General features: G+C 34.7%; 1 protein-coding gene across 1 annotated transcript; it reads left to right on the top strand.

Annotated features, from left to right (window-relative positions):
* Positions 1 to 384: 384 nt before the first annotated feature.
* On the top strand, positions 385 to 14,288 carry LOC102601958 (dolichyl-diphosphooligosaccharide--protein glycosyltransferase subunit STT3A). The gene is made up of 23 exons (XM_006353422.2): positions 385 to 580; positions 724 to 786; positions 3,097 to 3,152; positions 3,258 to 3,329; positions 3,465 to 3,570; positions 3,725 to 3,775; positions 3,975 to 4,070; positions 4,205 to 4,264; positions 4,367 to 4,480; positions 5,319 to 5,405; positions 6,547 to 6,650; positions 6,808 to 6,903; positions 8,762 to 8,882; positions 8,978 to 9,058; positions 9,146 to 9,265; positions 9,359 to 9,583; positions 10,843 to 10,986; positions 12,055 to 12,241; positions 12,316 to 12,413; positions 12,955 to 13,034; positions 13,128 to 13,215; positions 13,721 to 13,810; positions 13,892 to 14,288. Exons 1-23 carry the CDS (start codon positions 461 to 463, stop codon positions 13,949 to 13,951), a joined length of 2,319 nt encoding a protein of 772 aa, XP_006353484.1. The 5' UTR covers positions 385 to 460; the 3' UTR covers positions 13,952 to 14,288.
* The last annotated feature ends 379 nt before the right edge of the window (positions 14,289 to 14,667 follow it).

The raw sequence follows: 14,667 nt of genomic DNA, 5'->3' as shown, positions 1-14,667 counted from the left end.
AAAATGAAATTTATACTGAAAAGAATATTTATGAAAACGCAACTTATTAATTATTTTTTAATTTCAATTAATAGAGATGTTATTTATTGTAATATATAAAAGTTATTGGACCAAAATACACAATTTCTTCTATGCAATATAACTTAATTTTCCAATTTTACCCTCGAAACGAAAGAGTAGTACAAAAAACAAGGCCAAGTATCACTAACGAATAAAAACTTGCCACGTTGCACAATGTCCGAAGAAACCAATTAAAAAATTCGAACCAAAAAAATGGTTAAAATCTGTAAGGGTATAACAGACATTTCACATTGATCCATGAGGTTAAATATGTCTTTTCATATGTCAGCTTCTACAAAGTCTTCCTCAAATTTCATAGATCAAAAACCCTTAAACACCCCACCCACCCCCCAAAACAACCACTTCACTCTTCAACTCCAAAAGCTTCAGCTGGCCGTTAATGGCGGCCTCTTCAGATACCGTAACGCCGTCGAGCCTACGTTTGGCTTTCGGCAATGTGTTCTCGTTGTTCATTCTCATTCTGATTGGAGTTCTCGCTTTCTCGATCCGTATCTTCTCCGTAAAATTCTTCTCATTTTAATCTGTTATTTGTTTTTTTTACGTGAAAATTAGATCTGATTGTTTATATGCTTAATTTGTTGCTGTTGTTCAGCATTTTCACATTTGATCAGGTCTGATTGCTTTTATGATATTTTTCAACAGGTGATTAAGTATGAGAGTGTTATTCACGAGTTCGATCCTTATTTCAACTATAGAGTCACTCAGGTTTGAATTTCATTTTGTTTTTTCACGAGTATTTAATTTAATTGTTGCGATGTGCAATTTGTATTTGGTTCATTTCATTTAGATTATATGTAGTAGCAGAAAATGTATTAGGAAGTGATAGAGCTAGGACTGGATCCTTACATTTTTGCTCTTTTCTCGACAATGCTCCTAAAAACTAATTGAATTAAGCTGAATTCGGGCAAGCATGTCGAGAATTTAACGTACAACCACAACAGATCTGATAACATGTAGAAGTGAAATGCATAATTAGCTGCAATTTAAGCAGGTCAATGCATTTACATTATAGATTGGTTCATTTCTTTTAGATTATATGTAGTAGCTTAAAATGTATTAGGAAGTGACAGAGCAAGGACTGGATCCTTGCAGTTTTGCTCTTTTCGCGACAATGCTCTTAAAAACTAATTGAATTAAGCTGAATTTGGGCAAGCATGACGAGAATCTAACATTCAACCACAACCGATCTGATGACATGTAGAAGTGAAATGCATAATTAGCTGCAATTTAAGCAGGTCAATGCATTTACATTATAGATTGGTTCATTTCTTTTAGATTATATGTAGTAGCTTAAAATGTATTAGGAAGTGACAGAGCAAGGACTGGATCCTTGCAGTTTTGCTCTTTTCGCGACAATGCTCTTAAAAACTAATTGAATTAAGCTGAATTCGGGCAAGCATGTCGAGAATTTAACGTACAACCACAACAGATCTGATAACATGTAGAAGTGAAATGCATAATTAGCTGCAATTTAAGCAGGTCAATGCATTTGCATTATATATTGTTTTGTGTGGAGCGCTTTGTTATGGTGCTACAGAAAAGGATCAACATAGAATACGTTCTGTTCTCAGTCCACAGTCATTCAATCAAGTATGCCTCAATATTCACGTGGCCGTGATGTTCCATCCTAGTTCAATCTTCGAACTCACGACATGCGCCTACCACACATCTGATGCTGCCTCTAATGTTAAACCTATCCATGTGGTTTTTTCTTCACACTCTTCTATATGCTACAATATCTTCTAAAAGGTATCATTGGGTGAGTTTTTTATACTATAAGAAGTTAAAACCATTCAAAAAAAAGGTAAATTTAGTTTTGAATCTATTCTATTAAAAAAAAAATTCCAATAGAATTTCAATCTTATCTCAATAACGTTGCCCATTCATTGGGTACTTAAACGGAATGGGCTGAGACCCTGAGTAATTAGAACTATATTGACGGTGTCATTTTAGCGGCACCTTGTGTACTATCAATAACGATAGGTTCACGAAAATTGTACTGTCCTTAATTTAATTCCAGGATAGACATGATGGTAGCTCATAGAAGCTAAAGATGCGTTTACTTATCAATATCATAATTAAGTCCATTATGTATATTTTGGTCAAATATAAGTTTTCTATTCAACCAAGTGTGAACTTGTACATTCAATCAACTCTTATTGGACGCTCGAGTTGATTCTCAGATCAACTTTAATAACTATCTATAATATCTCTATGAGCTATTCTAGCATCAACTTTATAACATACAACTTAAATAGGAAAATAATCTAAGTTGCTAAGTATGTGACTCCATCTGGGTACTCTCTGCCCCCTTAAATGCATATTTATATTCCTCACAAAACTACATAGGTCTTATTATTATGTGAATTTACGTTCAGTAGGTGTTGGTTAGAATTTCTAGTTCAGGGGGCAAAAACTGGGCCATTCTTTCCATTAATTACACTATTATTCATGGAAACCAGAAAATTGGGTACTTTAGAAGAACTGGCAAGAGAAAACTTATTTCCTCTTTGGAGTAATGGAATTAGACAATTTGCAAGTTAATATGAGCTTCTTAACTAGAATCATCTATCAGTATAGTGCAGTTAATTGTAATAATTTGATTATCCAAAAAAAAAGAAAACATACTGGTTTTAGGAAGTATGATGTCCGTTGAAACTAAACTGACCTTATAGTAGGTTAGATGAACTTTAATGTTCCTTCCTAGTGTTTTGACAAAGCAATCCTATAAAAATATTGTTTTAGGTCATCACTTTTGGTCATCATATTCTTCTAGATTCTTCACATTTTACACTGTCAATTTGTGGTGCTAATCTTGGATATCTTTGATCATGAACCTGTTGCTTGCCATCAATTTTCGATATCTTTGATCATGAAGCTGTTCCGTTCTTGTAGAGTATTTCCTTGGATGGTGATAATGATCATATCATATTATTATTGCTATTTTACTATCATACATATGTTTGTCAGTACCACAAAACTATGTGAAATATAACCATGCTATGCCAATTGCAGTTTCTGACAAAGAATGGAATTTACGACTTCTGGAATTGGTTTGATGATCGGACGTGGTAATTATGATTGTAGGAGTGAATTAATTATTCCAGACAATGTTGTCATGACTTGTAGTTTCTTAATTGAAAATGACTGGTAATTAAGGTTTCCTTGTCTGATAGGTATCCACTTGGACGAGTGATTGGTGGAACTGTTTACCCTGGACTGACATTGACTGCTGGCACTTTGTGGTGGTGTGTATTACAGATCATTATTTTTCTAGTTGCCACTCTTCAAATTATAGGAATCTTTGTTGTGTGTTTAATTTTATGAACTGATCTGTTTCAGCACCCAAAGGAATAACGGAGTACATATATGTTTGTTGGCAGGATACTTAATTCCTTGAATATTCCTCTTTCTGTGGAAACTGTTTGTGTGTTTACTGCTCCTACATTCTCTGCCTTTGCTGCTTGGGCAACATACCTTCTGACAAAGGTTTGTTCTCTGGTTTGATTACATTTTTTTTTTTACTTTTACCAAAATGAAGTAGATACTTCTTGTTTCTTTTGTTCTCTTGGATGTGTAGCAACCTAAAAATTGTCTCTGTTGTGAAGCGAGAGCTCTAAGCCATACGATTCTGCTTTTGTAGGAAGTTAAAGGGGCTGGGGCTGGACTAACTGCTGCAGCTCTTTTGGCCATGGTAAATTCTCTTGCACACATTTTCATCTGATGACTCTAAAATGTGGCCTTTGCATATTAGCTTATTCAAGATAAAGTAGCATTTTGTTTTGGCTTTACAACATATTTGGCCATCTGGAGTAACCTTTTGTTCCAAAAAGAAATCAAATTGCTAGTGTACTTCTTTAATGTGGTGAATTTCATTTTCATGCTGCCTGCAGGTTCCATCATATATATCTCGATCAGTGGCCGGCAGCTATGACAATGAAGCTGTGGCCATATTTGCGTTGATCTTCACTTTCTATCTCTATATAAAGGTTCAGTTTACATGATGATGTTCAGCTTTTAACTTAGTGGTGTTAATGCAATATTTCCCGGGACTATCCTTCTATTGTTAAGATTTTTGTGTTCCATTTTCACGTTGTGCAATGATGGTGAATTTTTGGTGCAGACACTGAACACAGGGTCCCTCTTTTATGCTACTCTAAATGCCTTGTCATACTTTTACATGGTAGGCATTTACTTCCTCCATGGTGATTGTTAATTTTGCCTTTCATTCCCTTCTTTACCATATCTTTTCCGTCAAATTTATTGTATTTCCATACTCTTTCAGGTTTGCTCCTGGGGAGGATATACCTTTATTATCAACCTTATTCCAATGCATGCCCTACTTTGCATCGTAACTGGGCGTTATTCTTCACGGCTTTATATTGCCTATGCTCCATTGGTAAGTACTAGTATCTGGGAAACTTATTGATAAACAAGTTGTAGTGTTAATTAGGGGTGGGCAACGGTCGGTTCAATTTTCCATTTTCCAGTTCAGTTATTTCGGTTAATGCATGAGAAAACTGAAACTAAACCATAAATTGTTCACTTCAGTTTTTTCAGTTGGTTTCTTTTGTTCAATTTTTTATATGAGTCTGCTATTTTGGGAAAAAAGTTTGCCTATTCTTTTTTCTCATAAATGAGTTTGTCAAAAGGAAAAAAATTGGGCAAAATCAAAAAATATTCTGTACAAGCAAGAAATTATTTATATGATAGCCTGGTGGGAGCATTCTCTTCTCATTTCTACTAAGAAAGTATTTTATTGAGTAATTATTAACTACATAGTTTTGTGAACCTAAATTTTTTATAAGCTTTAAAAAGGCGACCTTCATTCATTTGAAATATCACATTTTTAAATGAAAAAATGTGTAATCGTCTTTACCAAAAAAAAAAAGAAGTGTAATCGTCACCTGTGTTAGTGCTTGATAACCGAAACACCATCAGTTTTTAGCACGATAGAACAATAAGTAATAACTGGTGATAACCTTGTCCCTTATGAGATTCCTGCAGTCTTTTTGAACATGGATTTTGATTGTTGTTTAATGATCAATCCTTTTGTTTTTAACAAAAAATTATCAGCGAAACTTTGCGAAGGAAAATTGCTAAAAGCATTCAATGAATGAGTAAATTTCCTTCATCAAGGCCTTAAAATCTTCTAGTTTGAATATATTCCCATTTACAATTTTTTCTACAAAGTTGAGTTTGTGTTATTCTTCTAACCATCTGGGATATGGGTGCAGGTTATCTTGGGAACATTATTGGCTGCTTTGGTGCCTGTTGTAGGTTTTAATGCAGTAATGACATCAGAACATTTTGCCTCATTTCTGGTAAGGTCATTTCTACTCTTTTTAGTAGTAAAGTCATGGTTGGAATATATGATTGATGATGTGTTCTTGCATATTACCTACTTAATTTTAGATATTCTCAAAGTACCACCATATTTCCTTGAAATAGCCTTGGCTTTCCTTAATGCATGATTGAAGTGTTGAGGATATTAAAATCATCAAGCTGAAAACAGCTTGTTGCATTGAGGCTGGGTTGCATATAATGATTGGCTATGTTACTACTTACTATTTCATTACCACTCCCTTCGTCTCCATCCGCGCATCGTTTCTTAGTACATGTAAAAATTCTTTTTACTTAGTGAAAAGCCTTTTAAACAAATAGCTAATATATTAATTTCATTTCATGTGTGCGGTATCACTTGATGAGATTAAATGTTTAAATTCATTTAAAAGTATACACTATTTCTACGTTTGCTCTCAGTCACAGTTAATATACAAGCACGAACTACTTCAATCTCTCTAAGTCAAAGTTAAGCCCTTTTAATATGTGGTGCAGGAGAATTAGATTAAACAGAGTGTTTAACACTATACCAGTCTACGTCTTATTCTACTATGCTTTGTGATTATCAGCTTCTATAAAGGGGTCAAATGATTAGGCCTAGTCTTCATCATTGTTAGAAAAAGGAATTAGGAAGTTACCAAAAAGCACTTGTAAATGAAAATTAAAAGATTATATATGTGATGATAGCTAGGATACAGAGTAATATTCTGTGTTTTAGTAATATTATGGACATTTTTGGGTCCTAATTAAATTGACATGTGCACTTAAGGGTGTCAAATGTGGGCCGGGTGGGCTGAATTTAGTGGGTTAAAATGAGATGACTTAATAAATGGCCATTCATTAACCTGGCCAAAGGTTTTTTGGGTTGAGATAGTCTAAACAAAACTAATAGAACCTTTTTTTCCTTATTGTAACTATACTAATATATATCAAACAAAAAATTTATTTTCTTATTTTCTTTGACAAGGTTTCTCATGGATCAATTTAGGCTAGATATTTAGCCCAAACCGGTCCATCTTTTAGATGGGCTGAGTTGGGCAAGTCAAAGTGGGGCGAATCATGTTTTCGTGGGCTGATTTTGCCACCCCCATGTGCACTGAAATCTCTGGTGGCTATGTACAGGTGTTCCTAATTCTCAATGTTGTGGGGCTTGTCTATTACATCAAAGGGATGCTCACACCAAAAATGTTCAAAGTAGCTGTGACTCTTGTTGTATCTGCAGGCTTGTAAGCTCCTCTAATTTATATGAATAGCTTGTTATATTGATGCCTAGTGGACATGGATTAATATAATTAATTGGATCAGCCCCCATTCATTAATTTATTTCTGTTTTCAATTCTGTTATTTGTTCCAGTGATGATTGCTTCTTCTTTTGTTATTCAGGATTGTTTGCTGCGCTATGGTAGCTGTGCTAGTTGCGCTTGTTGCCTCTAGCCCAACAAAGGGATGGAGTGGACGAAGCCTTAGTCTGCTTGATCCGTATGCTCCTTGCTTTATGAATCATGTTGTCATCTTATATGCTTATTTTACATTTTCTTTAGTTTTCTACCATAAAAGGTGGACACATTGATATCGTACTTCTATTTTCTCTAAAGAAAATCTAGTGACATTTTCTAGATAAAGTTGCGACTTGTGATCTCTGATGCACATTGGTTCACAGAATCCAATATCTTGAAGCAGATGACCAAATATGAATTATTTCATTTGGGCGTCTGGAGAGCTTAATGTGATTGTAACATATACTGCAGTTCTCTGTGGTCCTTTAACAGTGCAGATAACATTTAGGTCTTGGTACTAAGCTCCCAAGGAACTTGCATAACCTGATTATGAGATGATCGTGCACGAGCCTTGTAGAAACAAATTGTGATCTTCATAAACCCATGCTTCTCCTGCATTCACAGATGCCTCTATTACGTGCCAAAAGAATCTGTGTGGTGTTAGTTATGAAGATTTTTGCCGTGACGATAATGATGTTGAATCATAAATATCAAGAGGTTTGATTGATTTTCATGCAACCCCATTTAAGGCCAGTGTTGTTAGGAGTGATTGCCCCAGCGTTTAAACATGAAGTGAGTGTTTATCGCTTCTCATTCGTAAGTAATGTGATTTTAAGAAGTGCACGCTTGAGATAGTGGAATGTGCGCAAAAAACGATCTATTTTTTGAATTTCACTTACAAAGGTGGAAAAAGAGAAAATAGGAGAAATAGCTTTTGCTATCTTTGTGTTAGGACTCCTCTCCAAGTACACTTCGGTTTTCTCCTCGTTGTCTGTGTTATCGTCTTCTTTCTACCTTGCCAGGCAACTACTCTCCGTCTACAGCTGACTCAACTTCTCTTGATTTATTTTTTCTTCTCTATGATGATTCTTTCTTCCTTTGAATTTATACGATCTTCTTTTGCTACCCTTTTTGGGCTTCTTATCTTCTATGTCTCTTAGTACAATTCTGTTTTCTTTATTTCTAAACCTCTGATTCATATTCTGTTCTTCCATTATTATTTTGATTGTTTTAGAAATAGGAGTAATGATTCTGTTTTAATTATCACAGTTTCCTAAGCAATTTTTTGAAATTGATTTATGCATGTTACTCCTTTTGATAGTTAAAGATATAGTATTGATATCTTCAGCAAGAAGGTGCTGTGAAATAATTACAAGAAAAAGCAAATTATGAATGTTTACTTCTTTTAAGTTGAATTATGCCTGTTACTTCTTTTTGATAGATGAAGAATCAAAAGTGAAAATAATTTTTAAAATTGAACTTATCTTTCAATTGGCTTGTTGAAATTGCATTCTAATGATGTATTTTTTGGACTGTTGGATGTAGAAACAAGCATTATTAAGAGCATTTTTATGTTAAAAGTACTCCATTCATAAATGCTTTATATTTTTTGATTTTCTTTAAATTGTGAGCTTACCTTTTTTTTTTGTTGATAAAGTAAGAATATTATTAATAAAATGGCGTTAACTAGCCCGTATACAAGAACTATACCAAAAACTAGAAAATCTTACACAAATACATGATTTTCTCCTACAGACACCCAATCATCTATATAAAAAGTAAATTGTGAGCTTACCTTCTTACTTGTAGCTAAAGCCCCTGCTGCCATTCACTCTTAAAAAATCTTGTCATTTCTACTTTGTGCTTTTTCGAGTTTTTTCCCTTGTTAAATTCTGGGGGAGTTGCTTCTAGGAGATTTTAGGATTCCAAAATTCTTATCTCATTGATTATTAGTTTGTGATGATTCTCCGGGGCCATAGCGCTTTTTGTACCTATATTTTCCCATGCAACCAATGTACTGAAGCAACTTTCTGTTTTTACTTTTCTTTGAATTGAGACAGAACTTATGCGAGCAAGTATATACCAATTATTGCCAGTGTTAGTGAACATCAACCACCTACTTGGCCTTCTTACTTTATGGACATAAATGTATTAGCATTTTTGGTCCCCGCAGGCATTATTGTAAGTGTCAATTTTCAGCTCCATTTATCTGGACTTTCTCATGTTAATTTGATCTTTGTTGAGCTTCCAATTAATCTTACTTTTGGCATGTGTAGGCATGCTTTTTGCCCCTGACTGATGCTAGCTCCTTTGTGATTCTTTATTTAGTGACTTCAGTGTACTTTTCTGGTGTTATGGTAAGGATTTCAAGATTTTCTGCCTCTTTCTTCTGTTTCGTTTAAGCTCACCATTTTCTGAACGTCATTCCATTTGCTGAAACACAGGTCCGCCTAATGCTTGTACTGGCCCCAGCGGCATGTATAATGTCTGGAATTGCTCTATCATCAGCTTTTGGTGTGTTTACTCGATCAATCAAATTTGCATCAATTGGAAAACAGGCTGATGTAAGTGTCTTTGTTGTTCTTCGATAGGTAATGCCAATCGTTGGCTATTTTGATAATTCTGAACTAGTTCTTGTCATTTTATTCACCATCAAGGCAGGGGATAATGTTGATGGGGTTACACAGAATGATGTGGTGAAGCCTGATAGAAATGAAGAACTCCCAAAGGAAAAAACTTCGAGAAAAAAGAAGAAAGAAAAGGAGAATGTTGAAAAAGCTCCCATTGCTACTAAAAAAAGTGAGAAGAGGCTTTTGATGTTACCCATGGAGGCTTCTGTTGTTGCTATTCTATTACTTATATTGCTGGGTGCCTTTTATGTGGTATGTACCTTTGCTCTGTCCTGATTGAACTACTTGCAGCTGTATCAGTCCCATTTAGTAATTCCTTTATTATGTTTATACATGGAATTAAACTCTTTTTCTTTTCCTTGCTGATAAATGATACATCTTATGTTTATTTTTTTTATCGCTACAATTCTTAATTGCTACTTTTTTCTTTTGATTCCCTAACTATGTTACTTGGAGAAAGCTTGCTCTTAAGACTAGACAAGCTTCAAATTCAATTGTTAGATGATGATCCATGCTTGGCTCAGGGATGTCACATTACTAATATTTGGGGGATTCTATCCCTCTGAGTAAGGCACACACCCTTTCGTTTTTCCTCAAGAAAGAAGAATTTCCCATCATCGCTTGGCAATCTGGATGCTATCTCCCTTTCCATTCATCTGTCCGCCATCACTACTCCTAGTTGCTGTTTCTGGGTATATAAGGGAAAGAGTGGAAGGAATTAATTTGATCTATCTTGAATTGGAGAAAACTAGTGATCAAATTCAATTATGTCCTTCGTCAGCACAAGTTAGTTAACTTTAGTAGTGCATTCCTTTATAGATAGATGTCAGTTCTAAGTCTGACAAGTAACTTGGATCAGTAAATTAAGTGCATACACAGATACACAGATTTTTGAAAGAAGGGATTGTAGTATGATTTTTTTTGAGAAGGCAACATATTTCAGTGTATAATTATAATCATCTTTGTACTAGAAACCAATATGTGGGTGTTGCAACAAGAAAATCTAGTTATAATCCTTGTTCTTCTCACCAGGAGTCTAAAACTTCTAGAATTGAGTCCAGATCATCAATATATTCTGATTTGTACCAAAAAATTTAGAAGAACACAGTCCATCTCGAGCTTCTGTACCGTAGGATGATTGACTACCTCAGACACATGAAATGATCCAACAGGCTACCCAACTTAGCTGTGAGTAACAATTGCTTTCAGTGGGAACGGTTCCCAGAGAATGATTAGGAACATGTGTCCTATGTTGATCACTAACAGTTAAACAGTTATTTTAAGTTGTATATTTCTGTGCCATAGCAAACTGAAAAGTGTTACCTAAATTCCGTATGAACTAATGAAATACCTTATGACATTTGCATTTCTTCAAGTACTCATATTTCCTTGCAACCTTTTTAAAAGCTTTTTGCTCCTATATTTTTTTGTCGTCTTTTTTGAGAGAAAAGGTAAAGGTATTGTAATTTTATTTCCTTGTTGACTTAATCGGAAAATAAATTTCCTTATAGGTTCATTGTGTCTGGGCAGCTGCGGAAGCTTACTCAGCTCCTTCTATTGTACTAACATCACAGTCGCATGATGGACTTCATGTTTTTGATGACTTCAGAGAGGCTTATGCCTGGTTGAGCCACAATACTGATGTAGATGATAAAGTGAGTTCTTATCTCCTTTCTCTTGATTTTATTGTTTCCTTTTGTTGATGAGATGGTTCTAGAATTTGCAATTTGGTTTCCTTTATGCACAAATTCTGGTTTACTTTTGGAATGGGTGTGGTGACGGTGCAGTTATTTAATTTTTATGATGGTGCAGTAGAATATTGTTATGGTGGCCAAGAATTTGGTTTTTACTTTGCTTAAAGTATATTTTCTGTCTAAAATTTCAACGTCACTTGGTAACTTGTACCAGCTGAAAATATAATTTAGATAATTCTTAGGTAATTATTATTAACTGGAAGAGCTTATTGGCGGAATACTAGCCAAGATTGTATTGGTTTTTCTTCTTCTAAATAGATGGAATACTAGAGAATGCATGATATGATCTAAAAGATTGCTGTTCAAACCCAATTAACATTCAGTGAGTAATTAGACCCTCACAGCTGATGTTGAAACTTTTTTTTTTGGAGTTGGCTTCATATTTAACTAATGTAAACCATTCTTTCAAAAGTGTACATGAAGCTTACTTTAGCCATGTGACGTGGATAGGCGGACTGCAAATTGCAAACTGTGGCTTCCTTGACTTATGTGGTGCTTCAGTGAAGGTGCTGAGGCATGCATCTTGGCAAACACCAGCCAACCAACAGCTTATATTATTTAGTTATTATATCTTATATTAGATTAAATTTATAAGGTCCATAAGTTCCTTCTTCAAATCCTTAATTAAAAAAGGTTCCTTCTTGAAAAAGAAGGCACACAACAATAAGGCCAAACAATACATTTTAGGAAATGCCAATGTTAGTGATTAGAGATGTGAAATTAGAAATATAGTATGAGCAGGTTAGTCACTAGATCTAAAATTTAAACTTAAATTTATGCATTTGAATCAAAATTAAATATTGTTTGAATGTGATTAAAATGGTTTCTTACTTTGTTGCTTCCGTTGCAAATCTCTTACCCATGTAATTATTCACTGTTTGTAGTTATTTTCTTGCCACATACGTGTGTGTGTGTGTGTGCGCCCATGCAAACACCTGATGTATGTGGTATTCTGCCAACTCTTTTCAGGTGGCATCATGGTGGGACTATGGCTATCAGACTACTGCCATGGCCAATCGCACTGTTATTGTTGATAATAACACCTGGAACAATACACATATTGCAACAGTTGGTACAGCCATGTCCTCTCCTGAAAAAGCAGCCTGGGAGATCTTCAACTCTTTGGATGTAAAATATGTTCTTGTTGTCTTTGGAGGTTGGTACTTTAACTCAATCAAGACTTATTGTTTTGCAATAGCCTTCAAGTCTAATCCCTACCATCAACTTCAGGTCTTGTTGGGTATCCCAGTGATGATATCAACAAGTTCCTCTGGATGGTTAGAATTGGTGGAGGTGTCTTCCCTCATATCAAGGAACCTGATTATCTGGTGTGTTACTGTCCTTTAGCTACCTTCTTTTTGTGATCAACTACTTGACTGTTCTTTGTTTCTGAATTGATGTAGTTGCCATTGATATTTTACTTCAATGAGCAAACATTGAGGATATTTTTTGCTTCTTTAATAATATATTTTATGAGGCAAGTCCTAGGCTGATTAAGGATCTTCCTTCTGGAACATTTTCAGGCTCTTATGTCGTGATTATATAATCGTATTCATTTGCAATTTCCAGATTATGGCTAATACAAGTAGATAACTCCTGATATGGTTATCATAGGATGCAGTTTCCTTTCTTTAAGAGTTAAACCAATATTCGAGCCATTTATAATTGTTTATCAAGTTCATTTCTCTTAGGCACTAAGAGCTACACCAATTCTTTCTTATCGTCTTATTGCATGTTTTATATCTGTTTATTAAGTTCATGCTCTTAGTCACTAAGAGGCTAAGAGCTAGTAAGCTACATACTTGATGTTTGAGTTTGTCTTAGATTCATAGTTTCAATTCCATTTATAATTTCCTTTTCTTTTGAAAGAGAGATGGCCAGTACCGGATTGACTCTATGGCTACTCCAACCATGCTGAACTCCCTCATGTACAAACTATCTTATTACAGGTGCTAAATTCTTGAAAACATGCAAGTTTACGTTTTGGTGGCCTTCAGACATTAACTTCAAATTATTCACATCATCTCTATCTTGTGCTGTAGGTTTGTGGAGACAGATGGCAAGGGGTACGATAGAGTAAGGCGGACTGAAATTGGAAAGAAACATTTTAAGCTCACCCACTTTGAGGAGGTAAGCATGAGATCATATTTGCTGAAAATCACATGTGTATTAAGTGAAGCAGTACAGTGTGTGTTTGAAGCTATATCATGTTGACTCTTTGCAGCTCCGAGAAGGTTTAGTTAATCGTCAACTAATTATCATTTTGATTTCTAAGTTGGCTTTTTGGGAATTGATAATGAAGAAACAAAAGTTTGTTAAAGCATTTTTGTGCACCAACTCACTATGGCCCTATTCGTATGCTTGGATAAATGTGGCGCTGTTGAAGGAAAGTTGTCCATGGCCTTGCCTAAAAATGCAAATAAATTTCATAAATATTAGGTCATACATATTATTGAAGTGTGTGACCATCTCATCTAATATCTTAAACTGTTAGAGAGAGCACGTTTTTATTACTATTTTAAATTCTTTTCTCAACACATATAACTATTCTGGATAGCCTACCGTAAAGAATACTAATTCATGCAACGTAGTGAACCAGAAATTATTCACCATCTGGTACATTGTTTGTATGCAGGTATTTACCACTCACCACTGGATGGTTCGGTTATACAAATTAAAACCTCCCAAGAACAGAATCCGTGGAAAGACAAAGAAGTCTAAATCGGTATGTCTGGACTCCTCTGTTTCTGAAATACATGCAACTTTAGATATCTGACTCCAGTACTATTCTTGTGAATATTTGCAGAAAGCTACTTCTACTAGTTCGAAAAGAAGTGCAACTCAAAAGAAGAATCCCTGGCAATAAAGGGCTACTCATAACAAGTAACTTCTATTTATCAGCTTCATGATAGGAAACTTCATACGATGAGTAGCTTCATGTGAAAGGATTATGCTTTAAACGCAGTCCTCTTAGGTTTTCCTTCAAGTTTTGAATTGCGTTGATATTATACAGAGAAGACGATTGTCCCGGAGCTCCTTTTTTGATAGACTTAGCAAGGAATCACATGTATCTATTGCTCGCATCAAATTAGTCTACATTTTGCTCATCTGAGTCTCAACACCCTATAGTTGTAACTGAGACTTTTGAAGTGTTAAAACTATCAGCTGATATTAGTGTTATACATGTTTTTTCACTTTGCTAATTCTCTCAAGTCCATTACTTTTTAAACTTTTACATGCATAATTTAGGCCTGTATTCAAGGGAGGCTCAATTTAAAACCAGTTTATTTGAAGGGTAAAAACGTGCAATTTTATGGAACAATAACTTTGATGTCCTAATTTTTATGTCTCAACTAATAGAGCATTACATAGCTTTAAATATTGTGCTATCAAATAGTACTTATAAAGAGAAATGATTGAGTATTATGCGTGCAAGTTGGCTCGGATACTGATTATAGAAAAGAAGAAAAAAATAAACTTTTCCAATTTTTTCAAATGGAAAAGATAAAATTTATGAGCTGACCCATCTCTTATTGATTTCTTGTAGTCTTTATCTCAAGAATTTAATGTCTGAAAATAATA

This window comes from Solanum tuberosum, unplaced genomic scaffold, assembly GCF_000226075.1.
Source record: "Solanum tuberosum cultivar DM 1-3 516 R44 unplaced genomic scaffold, SolTub_3.0 scf00155, whole genome shotgun sequence".
NCBI lineage: Eukaryota > Viridiplantae > Streptophyta > Magnoliopsida > Solanales > Solanaceae > Solanum > Solanum tuberosum.
This window is presented reverse-complemented; position numbering and strand designations above follow the sequence as displayed.

Coding starts and splice junctions, on each gene's coding strand:
- LOC102601958 (XM_006353422.2), top strand. CDS start 461: ATGGCGGCCTCTTCAGATACCGTAACGCCGTCGAGCCTACGTTTGGCT. Junction 5,406..6,546: donor AACATTTTGCCTCATTTCTG/GTAAGGTCATTT, acceptor GGCTATGTACAG/GTGTTCCTAATTCTCAATGT. Junction 9,584..10,842: donor TGCTGGGTGCCTTTTATGTG/GTATGTACCTTT, acceptor ATTTCCTTATAG/GTTCATTGTGTCTGGGCAGC.